The 15,902-nt window shown below is 44.1% G+C and overlaps 1 protein-coding gene across 1 annotated transcript; it reads right to left on the bottom strand.

The window, feature by feature from the left end:
* Positions 1-2,716: 2,716 nt before the first annotated feature.
* On the bottom strand, positions 2,717-13,219 carry bcap31 (B cell receptor associated protein 31). The gene is made up of 8 exons (XM_020105624.2): positions 13,035-13,219; positions 11,681-11,773; positions 10,655-10,755; positions 10,103-10,247; positions 7,509-7,644; positions 4,185-4,311; positions 3,990-4,090; positions 2,717-3,882 (listed from the first exon to the last, which is right to left on the bottom strand). The coding sequence occupies exons 2-8, from the start codon at positions 11,770-11,772 to the stop codon at positions 3,856-3,858; spliced, it is 729 nt and encodes a 242-aa protein (XP_019961183.1). The 5' UTR covers position 11,773; positions 13,035-13,219; the 3' UTR covers positions 2,717-3,855.
* Positions 13,220-15,902: the final 2,683 nt, after the last annotated feature.

Genomic DNA, 15,902 nt, shown 5'->3' with positions numbered 1-15,902 from the left:
ATAATCTGAAAATGAAACCAACACATTTTTGGAAACAAAGTGGTAAAAACATCGTTTCTATTGTTTTCATTTTATCTATAATCAGATGTTTTCTAGACGTAAAAGAAACAAATATACGATTAAATTAAATCACTTTAAATATTAGTTTGGATAAAAATAAACTAAGCAGCTCCTCAGATAAAACGTATTTAGTAAAATACGTTAAACGCAGGAAAACTTATGGACAGAAAATGACAAAAGTATAAATAATTAAATAAACACAGAAATGAAAATAAATATAATTTGTGATGAAAATATTTATTTCTTTATATTTTTGTTTATTTCTTTATATGTCCATATGTTGATTAGGTGGGCGGGGCTATCATCATAACTGAAGGAATATCTACATTTATAAATCTATAAATAAAACCTCGATCAGATGTCCTCACTTCATCTGTGTCATTTCCTTTTGTATAAACATTTAAAGAATGTATAGTTCTGATGGTTGTTCTCTGATGGTTCTGATGGTTCTCTGGTTGTTCTCTGATTGTTATCTGATGGTTCTCTGATTGTTCTCTTGTGGTTCTCTGATAGTTCTCTGATGGTTCTCTGGTTGTTCTCTGATGGTTCTCTGATGGTTCTGATGGTTCTCTGGTTGTTCTCTGATGGTTCTCTGGTGGTTCTCTGATTGTTCTCTGGTGGTTCTCTGATTGTTCTCTGATAGTTCTCTGATGGTTCTCTGATTGTTCTCTGGTGGTTCTCTGGTGGTTCTCTGATTGTTATCTGATGTTTCTCTGGTTGTTCTCTGATTGTTCTCTGATAGTTCTGATTGTTCTCTGGTGGTTCTCTGATTGTTCTCTGATAATTCTGGTTGTTCTCTGGTTGTTCTCTGATTGTTCTCTGATAGTTCTGATTGTTCTCTGGTGGTTCTCTGATTGTTCTCTGATAATTCTGATTGTTCTCTGATGGTTTTTGGTTGTTCTCTGGTAGTTCTCTGATGGTTCTCTGATAGTTCTGATTGTTCTCTGGTTGTTCTCTGGTAGTTCTCTGATAGTTCTGATTGTTCTCTGGTTGTTCTCTGGTTGTTCTCTGGTAGTTCTCTGATAGTTCTGATTGTTCTCTGGTTGTTCTCTGATGGTTCTGATTGTTCTCTGGTGGTTCTCTGATGGTTCTGATTGTTCTCTGATTGTTCTCTGGTGGTTCTCTGATAATTCTGATTGTTCTCTGGTAGTTCTCTGATGGTTCTCTGGTGGTTCTCTGGTGGTTCTCTGATTGTTCTCTGGTGGTTCTCTGGTGGTTCTCTGATAGTTCTCTGATTATTCTCTGATAGTTCTCTGATAGTTCTCTGATGGTTCTCTGATTGTTCTCTGGTGGTTCTCTGGTGGTTCTCTGATTGTTATCTGATGTTTCTCTGGTTGTTCTCTGATAGTTCTGATTGTTCTCTGGTGGTTCTCTGATTGTTCTCTGATAATTCTGATTGTTCTCTGGTGGTTCTCTGATGGTTTTTGGTTGTTCTCTGGTAGTTCTCTGATGGTTCTCTGATAGTTCTGATTGTTCTCTGGTTGTTCTCTGATAGTTCTGATTGTTCTCTGGTTGTTCTCTGATGGTTCTGATTGTTCTCTGATTGTTCTCTGGTGGTTCTCTGATAATTCTGATTGTTCTCTGGTGGTTCTCTGATTGTTCTCTGGTGGTTCTCTGGTGGTTCTCTGATAGTTCTGGTGGTTCTCTGATTGTTCTCTGGTTGTTCTCTGATTGTTCTCTGATAATTCTGATTGTTCTCTGGTGGTTCTCTGGTTGTTCTCTAATGGTTCTCTGGTTGTTCTCTGATATTTCTGATTGTTCTCTGGTAGTTCTCTGATGGTTCTCTGGTTGTTCTCTGGTAGTTCTCTGATTGTTCTCTGGTTGTTCTCTGGTAGTTCTCTGATGTTTCTCTGGTTGTTCTCTGCAGCCTGAAGCTTTGAAACAGTCTGAAGTTCTAAGAGGCAGAAGACAGAAATACTCGAGGCTGAAAACAGAAGCCGTCCACTCAGCGGTTTGAGACACAGGCCCTGTGGTGGATGTGAAAGCCGATCTGGTGAGACGGTGCAGAGGCTCAGGCTCAAACCGGTTCTCAACCTAACGGATGTTTAGACCAACAGCCGCCTTATGAGGACGAGAGGAGGAGAAGATGTGACGCTAAGTTTAGATGTGAGACAGAAAACAGAGAAGAGGAACCATGTTCGGTCAGAGTTTCACTTGATGTCTTCAAGTTACTGACGAGCTGAACGTGAATCATGGAAGTTATTTCAAAATAAATATTATGTTTAAAATGTATATTTAATATTTTCATCGACTAAATATTCCGATTTATAATAAACACCAGAATCTCAGTCAAGTTTTTAAAATCAGATTTGAACCAAAACGGACTAAATTTTCATTTCATCACAGACGACGCTGTGATTGGCTGTCGTCGTTACAACGATCACGCCCACAGTCAGGCCTTAAAGCAACAGTGTCACACAACGATGACGTCACAAGACAAGGTTCTCTCTGGACACGTGAAAATGTTTTTTCACTCTGGATGGATTTCACTGAAGTTCAGTTCTTGGGGAACGAAACGTTTGATTTAAAAAAAACATTTGAACCAACGAGAGAATCTGGAGTTTGTTGAGTCTGAACCTTCGGATGAGACGATCAGAGTGAAGTCATTTAGAAAACGTTTCAGAGACGAGTGAAATAAACAGAGGACATTCTCGAACCCATTGAGCGACAGTTTATTTTCTATCAAACAGGACGATGACACATGAACTTTCAGATACAGATGAAACTTTTCGTCATCAGGTCACATGAAACCAGCGACTGTGAAGACGACGTGACGGCTCCTCAGTGTTTGAATGTTCATGTTTCTGACGAGTTTGGTTTTAATGTGATTATTGACAGAGGGGACGGACCCGTGTCGGCCATCTTTAAACGTTTGGACAGATTCACTGGTAAGAACCTTTTCACGTGATCGTTCATTTTCGCCCGAGCAGAAGTTTTTCTACGTGTGATCAAACTTTCAAAACAAACATTATCCAACGAGGTTTTAAAGTTTAAATTGTAAAACTGAGAAACAAACATCATCAGAACAAAGCTCCGCTCACACTGACAAGTTTTATTTTTAAAACTTCCTCAGTCCTCACGAACACACGTCGCCCCGGAGTTTTCAAACCAAAACGAGACCAGTTCACACAAGTCTCTGATTCAGAGGCTGGAAAACTCTGGAGTCGTGTGGACGGCAGGCGTAACCATAGCGACAGGGGTGAGTTTTAAAACTAAAACGCATCGGTGTGGACGGAGCCGGAGCAAAGCAAAGAAAAACCCAGATGTTGAACCCACAACAAGAAAAGTAAACACTGATCAGACTCTTTGACCCACGTTTGTCTTCAGAGCATCGAACTTTCATTTAGCACGAGACGAGGTTCTTCGTCCGAGTTCAGAGGTTTTCATTCAAGACATTCAAGATAAATTCACAACCGGACGTTCACCAGGAGATTTCTGAGCCGAGCCTGAAGATGGTTTCTGTTTGGATACTTTTAACCCAGAATGTGAAAAACATTCGTCTGAGACACCAGACGAATGTTTTTCTAAAAGCTTTTATTTTGGAATGAAGGAAACAGGGAACGATCCGTTATTGATCGTTTGTGACGCACGAAACCGTTCGACTGAAAAAAAAAATTAAAAAACCAGTGACAAAGAAACAAAAAGTGAAGAGTTTGTTTTTTTTTAACTTCTGAAAAAGCTTGAACAGTCTATTGAAGCAATCACAGCCAGAGAGGAAGTGACATCACAACGCTGTGCAGGACGTCGAAGGTGATGAAGATGAAGATGAGAGAAGCTGGAAACTGTTTCTCCTTCTCAGTCTGACTTCTTGTCACTGGTCGCCTGCAGACAAGAAACAGGGCGTTAAAAACACTGATCCTGTGTGTGTGTGTGTGTGTGTGTGTGTGTGTGTGTGTGTGTGTGTGTGTGTGTGTGTGTGTGTGTGTTACCAGCAGCTTGCTGTGCTCCTCCAGCAGTCTGTCGTACTCCACCGTCAGATTCTCCGCCTGTTTCTTCATCGCTCGAACGTCACTGTCCGACTTCTGCAGAGCTGAAGACAGAAGAGAGCGAAGTTCAGAGATAACACACACACGTGCACACACACACACGTGCACAGACACAAAACCACACACACACAAACACACCTTTCTTGCTGTTGTCCAGCTCCTCCTTCAGAGTCTTCACCTCCTCTTTCAGATTCTTGTTCTCCTCCTGTGGTCCTGCTCCCTTCCTCCCGGCCTCCGGCACCTCGACGCCGGCATCACGCAGTTTCTATGAGTCAGAAAAAAAAACAAAAACAAACACAGTCAGCGACGAGGAGAGACGTCCCAACGATCACATCAGACAACGTGTTTCTGTTTGTGTCCGAAGTGAAGTAAATTCTTATATTCGTGTATGATCAGTTCAGTATGATGAGTGTGTGTGTGTGTGTGTGTGTGTGTGTGTGTGTGTGTGTGTCGGCAGCTCTGGTGACGAGGGAGCGCTTGTTATTCACACCTGTTCGTGTCACTACAGTTGTGTTCAGGCAGGAACTCTAGTAAATGTCCAGGAAAACATTGTCTGAACGTGAAGCAGCAGATCGTGCGACTCGAACATGTGGCGACATTCAGGCGAGGGGGTGGAGCCTGCACAGCAGCAGGAGGCGGGACATGAGTGGAACACGTGTCCTCACATCGAGAACATTTCAGGAAAATGTCCGGACCTCGGTTCACGTCTGAAAACAGCTCATGAAAAAGATACAGGAGACGCCTCCAAGAAGCTAAGCTAACAAAACTGCAGATGAGGTTCCATCCAAAAATAGAAGCTGAACGTCTCCACTGATGTATTAGTACTCATAAATAGTAAAGTACTTCAAGTACAGTACATGAAATTGAAACTGTCAATTAAATGATGTAAATTAAAAACGACCACATCCGTCCCTGAACGCAGCAGCAGAGTACACACAGGAAATACTCCAGTAAAAAACAGTGACTCAATATTTGTACTAAAGTCCAGTACTTGAGTAAAGTCCTGAGGAGGAGAGTCGTGACAGAGTCAAACAGCTGCTGAGCTTCAGGCCTTTAACTTGACGCTCGGCCATAAAGTCTGATTTTACTGCTGCGCGAACCGAACCTGGCGACACGAGGTCTGAGATTCACGGAGCTTCACCAACACGTCAGCGCTGAACTACAAACCTGTTTACACCTCAGGATTAAAAACTGTCTCCGCAGCCAATCAGAGCGAACCGACGAGCAACAAGACACCAAAACAGAAAATTAACAATAAAAGACGGATTCCAACGCAGCAGGTTCACTTCTCCATTTGATTCAACCGCAAAGAAGCTAAAGTTAAAACAGGAGACGCAGAACAAGCTGCTGATGGAAGGAAATCCACCACAGACCTGAGCTTCTCATTATGTTTCGGCCTCCGAGGTCTAAACGCCCGGAGGACACAGCTACAGTCAGTCAACAACAGTTAGCAACTTCCTGTCACCATCGAAACAAACTAAAGTTCCCTCTCTCTTTCTGATGCTCACACGCTAACCGGCCGATTCCCAAGATGAATGTTCTCAAACTCTCTCCGTGTAAAAAAAAATCATTAACTTTTCTCTTCTGGGAAAAAAAATCATAAAAGATTTCTGCGAGATACTAAAATGTTTTTCTTGTATATTTGTGTTAAATAAAATCATTTACATGATTTTAATCAGATGTGGTTTTACATTTACAGGTGATTGAAAACTGAAATAATTCATTATGTCATTTTAAATGTCATGTAAATAATTACATGTCAGAGGCAGCAGGTGTCTGACACATGTAACACGGTCCGACACACACGTACACACACACGTGTTTCCTTCAGTAACTGCATCTGTAGTGAAATTACACCATCCTAAACAGTCCAGAAATAGTGACGGCTATCAGAGTCACATCACGTGTTCCTGCAGCTCCTCTGCTTTCACATGACCTTACACACACACACACACACACACACACACACACACACACACACACACATTAAGAAAGTGAGACTCCTCAGAAAGCTCATTGTGCATGAACATAAATAAAGATGGACGACACGTCTCCACTTCTCACCTTTGCACAAAAATGAAGCTAAAGATAAAAAAGCTGCCAACTTGTGATTTGACCGTCATCTGGACTCAGAGTCAGTAGAAGCGCCGTCGTGACAGAGGGGAGGAGCCGTGGCATCAAGGTCTCGCTCGTACAGATACTGCACCAATCATGAGACAGTCTCAGCCGGTTCTTTTTTTTATCATCAAACGTTGCAGGATAGTTCTGAGAATTCTTTTGACTTTGGGGCAGAACGTCTGAATTCTATCAGGAAATGAATTCAAAGATTTAGTTTGGATGTGGATCTGAAGGAGTTTGTCTCGTGATCCAGCAGAGGGCGCTCACTACGAGCATGACCCTTGACCTAAAGTACAGAAAGTGATGTGGCGTTATTTCACGACGGAAATGGAGAAAGTTATAAAACAAAGCCGTCTTGTTCGAGTTCTAAACTGTACACGACATTACAAACGACATTAGTTAGTTTTCCACCCGAGCAGCGGAGGAGGCGCCACAGACGAGCGGAGCAGCGTCGGGTGTTTTATGGAGGTTCGAACAAACTTGATTGTTTGAAGAGTGAAGCGGTCCTGAGGCGTCCACTCGTCATGAACAGGAATTTATTTGACTTGTGTGATTTCTCTCTGCGAACTGAAGTGTGGTCGATTGCCCAACTCGTCTCCTCTGACGACGGCTTCGTTAATCAACTCGACAGTTAACCTGATGTGAGACGAACCAGCGATGAACCTGAGATCAATGTGTGTATTTTAAAACACGTTCTGCTCTCAGATAAAAGTCTCAGTGTGAAACTGAACAAACATCAGATCAGTTTAAAAGAAAAATATCTCAATTCAAATGAATTCAATCTGCTGCCAAAACTCCTGGAGACACAGAGAACATCTTCCTGGAAACTGAACCACGGTGAATCAATGGGCTGCAGGAGAGAGTGTGTGTGTGTGTGTGTGTGTGTGTGAGAATGCTTGTCATATGCACATGAAGCAATTTCTTCTTTTAGCAGCCGAGGACTTGGTGATCTCTTCACCCCGGACAAACCCCGGTCGGATTACCACAGAGTGTGTGTGTCACATTGTGAATGAGAGCGCTGTGTGTTCCTCTATGAATATTTCCAGTGTTGACCTGAGGTTTAGCTGAGCAGCTGTAGATTAGTGCTGCCCCCAACTGGTGAGTGTATTGTACTGACAGCCACACAATGAAACGTGCACAAACGCACGCACACACGCACAGAATGGGCCCATAGACGCATTTCTTGTTCGATGGCGTCAAGAAGCTGATAAAGACACTTTTCAGTCTAAATCTTCTTAAAAATGTTGTTCTCAAGAAATTAAAGTGAAATTGTTTCATTTCTGTTTCTACTCGATGTTTCACTTCAGCATCTTGTCGCTCGTTTAATTCCCGTGTACGCGTCACCTCTTGCAGCTCTTCATTCTCCTCCATGTATTTCTTGGCGGCGGTGCTGGCGCCCTCCGCCTGCTTCTTGAAGGCTTCGTTGGAGGCCATGAGAGAGGCCTGCTGGGAGAGAAGAGTGGCCAGACGACGCAGTAACCTGCAACACACAGCAGACACACAACTGGTCGGTGCGTTCACTGACACAAGGGTTCAACTTAATTATTCACGTCTGCACCTGCACCCGAGATATTTATACACAGTCAATAATTGTCTTTATAAACTGAACCAGTAGCACTTTGACACACGTGTGACAAAAACCACCTGAGGCAGAAACTGAAGCTGTTTCACATGTACACACACCTGAGCTCTGTGCGTGTGTGTGTGTGTGTGTGTGTGTGTGTGTGTGTGTGTGTGTGTGTGTATCAGACCATCTGCTGTACAGGCTTCAGCACATCACACACAACCTAATATAGCCATTCACCACTGTATAGTAACCATGTGACACACACGTGCAGTTACCTCTGACATTTGCCTGCTGAACGTATGTGGCGCTGACAGACAGTGATGTAATGGTGGTTCAGGTCGGGGGAGGGCAGAGCTGCGGGAGGGGGGGGGGCAGATAAGTGACCTCAGTGGATCTGATTAAAGAAGCTGGGTTTGATTTAACCGCACCACCTTCAGAGGCCGCTGAGAAAAATCAACCACATGGTAAAAGTATCGGTGAAGACGGAAACGTCGTCTGAGGTCAGTGAAGAAGACGAGTCTGGAGGATGAAGGACGCAGTGCTGATAAGGTGCGGCGGTCGTACAGAGACACGTTGGGTGCGATCCAATCAGCAGCGACGTGTTTATCAACCCCGCTGTGACACAATGGATTCTGAAGTCCGGTGCCTGGCGTTCACATCGTGTAACAGGTGAAGCGGGAGCAGACGCACTGAAAACAGTTTGACCAATCACAGCGGACCGAGCTGAGAGCAGACAGGGAGGGGGAGGGGCTTTAAAGAGACAGGAGCTAAAACCAAGTGTTGGAGACAGAGGCTGAGAAGAGGAGCTGCAGCAGTGGACGGTCTGAGGGAAATGATTTCCTGAACATTAGAGCATGAAAACATTTTCGATGAATAACACTAATTATAATTAACAACCTGAATGTGAGCAGAATGTGTTTCCTTCAGTTTATTGGCTTCAATGTGAAATCATCCTTCTGTGAGCTCGATGCTCAGAGGAACACATCATCAGACTGTCGGTCTGAAGCTTCCTCCAAACTTCACACGTCTGTGGATCAGTTTCCAGAAACAACCTTTAGTTGTGTCGTTTATTAAAAAAAAAAAAAGAAGTCTGTGTGAGATTACGCTCTCAGATCCAAATATGGACGTCAGTTAGCGATCCAATCAGCGGCCAGCACTTCAGACTTTCCACGAACCCGTGCTACATATTTCCTCCGTGGCCGAGGCTGGAAATTCCTGAGTCACAGTTGGGCTCGGTCTAAACGCTGGAGTGCTGCAGCAGCAGCTGCTTCATCACATGCTACTGTCGTGAGTCAGAGCAGCTGCTGCTGCTGCACGACGCCCGGAGACGAGCGGCGAGCGGGTCGGTCCGTCGGCTGCTGACGCCGCCTGCCGGCAGCAAACCGCCCCCCGGGGTCGGAGTTCTCAGGTCTGCATCAGTCACGAGTCAAAGAGCCAATTTATTAAAGATCGTCTCTTGAGATGAAATGATATAAAATCTAGTTGTTGTTGTGACGGTACGTTTATCTTCTGATACAAAGCGTTTTATATATTATTATATTACGAACAGTTACGTAATCCCTCGATCATGAGGAAAAGATGAATCACACACTTGCACATCTTGACTCATGTTTCTGAACATGTCTTTAAGTCACGTAGATGAACATTAATGCTGAAGAGGTCAAAGGTCATTGGCTGATAGAGACGTCTTCTGTTAGTTCAGAAAAGTTCTGCTGGAACAAAATAAATCAAAGCAGAACCACTGGTGCTTTTATTCTGAAACAAGAGTTTGTGTCATTTATTTCAGAACGATGCTTCTGGTTCTACTTTCTCAGACGTGAGGTTTCCCTCCAGGTGCAGTTCTTCTAATCACAACTTTTACTTTATCACAACACATTTCAAACAATCCGAGTTTTCTGGCGTCGATCTCGACTCGGAACAGCTCCGACTCTAAACTTCAGGTAAAACTGAGATAGTGACCTCAGGAGGTTCACCCGACAACAGGGTCCAATAACAACACGGCAGGTCACACAACTCGGCAGCCAATCAAAGAGAGATTCACACTTTGGAGGCCAATCAGGACGAGGCTGGAGGATTTACAGTAACTACCACTGGACACACACGTACACACACACACACACACACACGTACACACACGTACACACACGTAAACACACACACACACACACACGTACACACACGCAGACTGATCTAAATGCAGAGGAATTTTACAGTAGGATGGAAGGAATGAGCAGCTGTGTGTGTGTGTGTGTGTGTGTGAGATAGTGTATTTGTGTTTCATTCAGAGAGAGAGAGAGAGTGTGTGTGTGTGTGTGTGTGTGTGTGTGTGTGTGTGTGTGTGTGTGTGTGTGTGTGTGTGTGTGTCTCTTACAGGCAGAGCAGCAGGGCGAAGCCGGCGATGTACTCGTTCCTCTGAGCTCTGAACAGTTTCATGTGAATGTGTTCGATGGCGGTCGGGTTGTTGGTCAGGTCCACCTTCTCCGTCACACTGTACTTCCTGACCTCACGAAATGCATCTACACACACACACACACACACACAATATATCAATCCCACAATGCAACAGATGAAGGAAACAATGATCAGAAAGTAAACCTTTGATTTAATCAGCTGTTTTCACAGATTTATCTACTGTGACACGAGGAGACAATTCATTTGACCATTTTATCTGAGCTGTTGATTTGATTTATGTCCTTTTTATTGATTGTTTACTTTGAAATATATAAATTATAATTATTGAGTTCATGCTAATTTTTTTATTGATAATAATGTGGCTTGTTTTGATTAACCACAGAAAATGACCTGAGCACTGATGACGTACCTGATGATTCTCTGTTATCAATAGAATCCAACCGATGCTGATATTAAAGAGTGGAACAACTCAAGTTTGGTTGTTTTCAGTCATTGAGCGAACTACACGTACCGATGAGCAGGAAGATGAGGATGGCGATGGCCACCATGAACGACGTGTTTCCATACAGAGCGATGGTTTGTACGATACGAGACTTGAAGACCTTATTCCACCTGCAGGATCAGAAACACCAGAGCAGCGAAGAACATAATGAAACACAGGAAAAAGAAATAGACACAAAAAAGAACCTGGAGCTCTGCCTCCATCTAGTGGACCAACAGAGAAACACACTGCTGAACTGACGGCATAATAAAAGAACATGATGTGAACTTGATGGAGCCGCAGCGACTAAATAATAACTAGATAATTAGTTGATTGATCATTTTCATTGTTGTTCTGTTAAAGCTTCTCAGGTGTTAAGTTCCCTCGTCTTTGTCACATCTGATTTTAAATAAACAGATGAATCAGTGCTGAAAATAATCATCAGGTAAATTTCGTGTTAAAAGCTTCTGTAATCGACCATCAGCTGTGACATCACACCTGCCGTCAGTCCTGTGACCAGCGAACACGAGTTGTTTGCTCGTAGGTTTGATTTTCTGAGCTTCAGTCTGAAAACCTGCACACGTCGGCTGTTCAGATCTGATTCTGAGTCAGAGAATTGATCCTGATGGAAACAGAGGTCAGTTGATCAGTGAAGCGTTGAGTCAATCAGATCTAAGTCCGGAGTTCTGATGAGCTTAATGTGATCACACTCACAGAGCTGCTCAGTGTTCACAGAGCAAATCAATCAGCCTCTTCAGCGGAGACACATTCTACACACACGTCTCTCTATAGTCGTGAGGACACTCACTGACATTATGCATTCCCCAGCCCCTTAAACCACAACTACATGACTAACCCAAACTTAAACCTGAACTAATTCTAACCCTAAAACCTTGTTTTAGTCTTTACCCTCAAAAAGGCCTCTCTCTTTCTCACTCAGAGAGAGAGAGAGAGAGAGAGGGAGAGAGAGGCTTCACAGCTGTGGTTTAAACACGATTAATTCTGAGATAACATCAGTTCTCACATTAATTCAATTTAAAATAATAGATCACTGGCCTCTTGGGTGAGATGAAGGGGATACAGAGCAGCAGAACGAAGAAGACCTCTACGTAGAGGAAGGTGGCCACCGCCGTCCACTGAAGACTCATCCTGAGGAAACAGGAAAAACAAGAGAAGACGTGAGACGTCCGATAAATTAGTGGAAACTGATCTTTGCTTGCAGCCAGAGGTTCAACCGAGAGACCGCTGCTAATCAGTCCAACTCTTTATCTGTGCTGCCCTCTAGTGGAGGTCCTGTTTGACATCGATGCAACACAAAGGACATGAGAGGATGTGGACAGTGAGGACAACACTGTGTCAAACGTTTCTCTTCAAACGTAAAAGAAGAACAAACGAGGCTGTGACATCAACAGACTAACGAGACTCCGGAGCGTTCACTGGTCTTGTGAGAAAGTTTAACTCCTGATTCTTCAAACTGTGTCTCTGCTCCGTTAACTGTGTCTCTGAGAGTCGAGAGGAGAGAATGTGAGTTTGTCACGCAGCCTCGTGTGGAGAACAAATGTGATGTGTTAGATTAAAGAGTGTGAGACGGAGACGTGTTTGTGAGGGAGCAGCAGAATCTGCTGAGCCGAACGGTGACGCTGCAGAAAGTGTCCCAGCAGAACGGAGACCACGTGTTTATCTGGATCAGAGTTCGAGGATGTGGAATCCATCTCACACTTGTTGAGTAATCTTGATAAAACAAACACACAAACACACAAAAACACACAAACACAAAAACACTGAGCAGAGGATTTTTATTAGTATCACTTTCATTAGATCTGTGAATTATCTGCTAATCAACATGTTTAACCTTTGTGTTTATGTATAAAACGATATAAACACAAACTATGTGAATATCTATTGTTTATTTTATTTTATCTAACTTCATCTGTTTTAAGGGGCGTGGCAGCTCAGTTTCTCAGACAAACACGTTTATCACTTTTTCTTTTTTTAATTGATCTTATTCATCTAATTCCTGGAAGCTACAGACACACCGACACGAAACCTTCCTCTCCACAACAAACATTTCAAATCTGCCGATGAACAAACATCGGACAGGAGCTCGTGATTAGAACACGGTGGACTGGGGCCCCGTCTATTTGCTGGAACGTCGCACTACGCTCGCGTTAACTCTCGCTGCTGCTGCTCGCTTGGCTACGTCTATGTGCTGGAGCCAGGTGGGTTCGTCCTCGGGTGTTTAACGAACATCACCTGAGAATCATCGACACCTGAGCGGACCGCTGCTCCACACATGACGCCGCCATGCTAGCGGCAGTTAGCGGGTGTTAGCGGCAGTTAGCGGGTGTCAGCATGAGCAGGCTGCGGAGAAGTAAAGCCCCGGGTCGTGGGTCGACCGGGTCGGACTCACCTGAGGAACTCTGCGGACTCAGACTCGGAGAGAACCGGCGGAAGCTCCAACTCGCGCTGTGTCGGGTCAGCTAGCCTGTTAGCGTGTTAGCTTAGCGTCTGACTATAAACACGTCCGGCTTCCGGTGTTTACTGCCACCTCATCCCCACCCCGACACGTGATTGGACACGGCGAGGCGGGGCTGTGACGTAAGGGCCTCCACGTCACGGAATTGAAATAACTTTATTGGCACGGACACGGACAGAGTTGATTTACAATAAATAAAGAGTTGGATTTAAAATAGGAAATAAATGAAATATCAAATGAAAAGCGTTTTATCTGTGTGTGAAAAACCAATTCACACAAATAGTAATAATAATAATAAAAACAACAATAATCATCATCATCATCATAAACGGTGGATAATAGAACATTGATTCTAAATTCCGTTGTACAGCTGTGCAGTGACAATAAAGACATTCCATTCTATAATACAGATTCTATTATTAGAGATAAATATGATGTTAAACATATGAAATCTATCATCCATCTTTACAGTTCCCTCAGGTGACCAGCAGAGGGAGACACTGTCTAAGGGAAACTTGTTGGTGGGTCAGGGACGTCTCACTCTGACAGTTTTTCTATCTGTGGCTCAGTTTCACCAAAGAAATCATTGATCATGTTTCCTCTGTGTGTGTGTGTCTGTGTGTGTGTGTCTGTGTGTGTTTGTGTTCAGTTTTCATAACTTTACCTAAATATGGAGATTCACTCACTCACATGTTTAGGACAAAATAAATTGAAAAGATCTAAATCATAAAACTTTCTTCTGGAAACTTCCACCTGGATCCACTGCAGGTTCTCCTACACGCTCAGCTCGTTGCAGTCTGCACCTTCACCACTAGAGGCCACTAAACCATCCACAGCGCCCCTGTAAAACATCTTGTGGCTGTAATGAAGTTAGCAGCCTATAGGGGGCGCTAACAGCACTTGACTCTCAGTGTGGTTAAGTTTTGAGTTTGATCGACTGACCCCCGCCCCCGACACTCTGAAGACTTTCAGTTTTCACTGTCGGCCATGTTTGACTGTCGTCTGTTCAACGACCAGATTCAGACTCATCGATCAGCTGCAACATTAAACCAGACCATGAGTGTGTGTGTGTGTGTGTGTGTGTGTGTGTGTGTGTGTGTGTGTGTGTGTTATCAGTGCTGTGCAGCCCCCTGATCCTGGCAGAGCCGAGTCGGTTCATGCAGGGGGTAATGTGTCCTTCTGCTGGTGTGTGTCTGTGTGTGTGTGTGTGTGTGTGTGTGTGCATGTGTGCATGTGTGTTTGAGTCATGGTGCATGGATAAAGCGATTAGGGAAATACACCCATGAGGAGAAAGAAAGAAAGAAAACTGGAGGAGAGAAAGATGGAGGAGCTCGGGAAGGAAAGGACGGAGGCTGATGGACAGAAGAAAGATCTGAGTGGATGAAATGAAAAGAGACAGAGGGACAGAGAAGAGTCTCAGCTGTGTGTGTGTGTGTGTGTGTGTGTGTGTGTGTGTGTGTGTGTGTGTGTGGTCTGGGTATTACTCACACACACACACACTGTAAATGTCCGTCTTTATATCAAAGTGCATTTAACTGAATCTTTACTTGAGACAAAGTTTGGTTCAACGTCCCAAAGACCTGAATCTCTGCTGATGGTCACCGTGGTAACATCCAGCTCCGTGATCTGAATCCTCATCACATCGACCTGCACATCTGGAGCTCCGACCGGTTCACGACTCCTGACGAGACTCTGATCCAGAGACTCTGATCCAGAGACGTGTTCCACTGTAAATCATTATGGTGGGTCAGTGTTGTGTTGTGGGTCTGTGTTGTGTTGTGGGTCAGTGTTGTGTTGTGGGTCAGTGTTGTGTTGTAGGTCAGTGTTGTGTTGTGGGTCAGTGTTGTAGGTCAGTGTTGTGTTGTGGGTCAGTGTTGTGGGTCTGTGTTGTGTTGTAGGTCAGTGTTGTGGGTCTGTGTTGTGTTGTAGGTCAGTGTTGTGTTGTAGGTCAGTGTTGTGTTGTGGGTCAGTGTTGTGTTGTAGGTCAGTGTTGTGGGTCTGTGTTGTGTTGTAGGTCAGTGTTGTGTTGTAGGTCAGTGTTGTGTTGTAGGTCAGTGTTGTAGGTCAGTGTTGTGTTGTGGGTCAGTGTTGTGGGTCTGTGTTGTGTTGTAGGTCAGTGTTGTGTTGTAGGTCTGTGTTGTGTTGTAGGTCAGTGTTGTGGGTCTGTGTTGTGGGTCAGTGTTGTGGGTCAGTGTTGTGTTGTAGGTCTGTGTTGTGTTGTAGGTCAGTGTTGTGTTGTAGGTCAGTGTTGTGTTGTAGGTCAGTGTTGTGTTGTAGGTCAGTGTTGTGTTGTGGGTCAGTGTTGTGGGTCAGTGAAGCATTAAACCCTCAGACACATCAAATCTTTTCGCTGCTGTGTGAAATATGAATCTCGTGTCAGAACATTTAAAAAGACGTCCAGACTTCATTCATTAAACATGACTCACGCCGTCATGTGACCGGCTGACACCCAATCATAAATGATGCAAGAGCTGCCCGCGTGTTGCTAGGCGGTTTAACCCCAGCGTCCTGCAGCCTCCGTGGACTCTTTCTGAACTGTCAGAACCAGGACGAGAGGCAGAGACATAATATTCATTTACATCCAAATACTATGAATAAAATGTTTTAATTATACAGCAGTAAGACCACGCCCCCTGGAGAATCACGACCGCTGGCAGATGTGAATGACTCGATTAAATCTTCTTCTTCTATAATCGAGTGACCGTGCAGCAGGGTCACTGGCTAACGGACTCTGTGCTGCAGTTTACTGTGAACTGGATTCAGCTGAAGTCTGTTTCCCGTCAGTGTCCATCGTGCTCATTA

The sequence above is a fragment of the Paralichthys olivaceus genome, chromosome 6 (genome assembly GCF_024713975.1).
Source record: "Paralichthys olivaceus isolate ysfri-2021 chromosome 6, ASM2471397v2, whole genome shotgun sequence".
Classification (NCBI taxonomy): domain Eukaryota; kingdom Metazoa; phylum Chordata; class Actinopteri; order Pleuronectiformes; family Paralichthyidae; genus Paralichthys; species Paralichthys olivaceus.
Note: the sequence above shows the minus strand (reverse complement) of the source record. Positions and strands in the feature narration are given on the sequence as shown.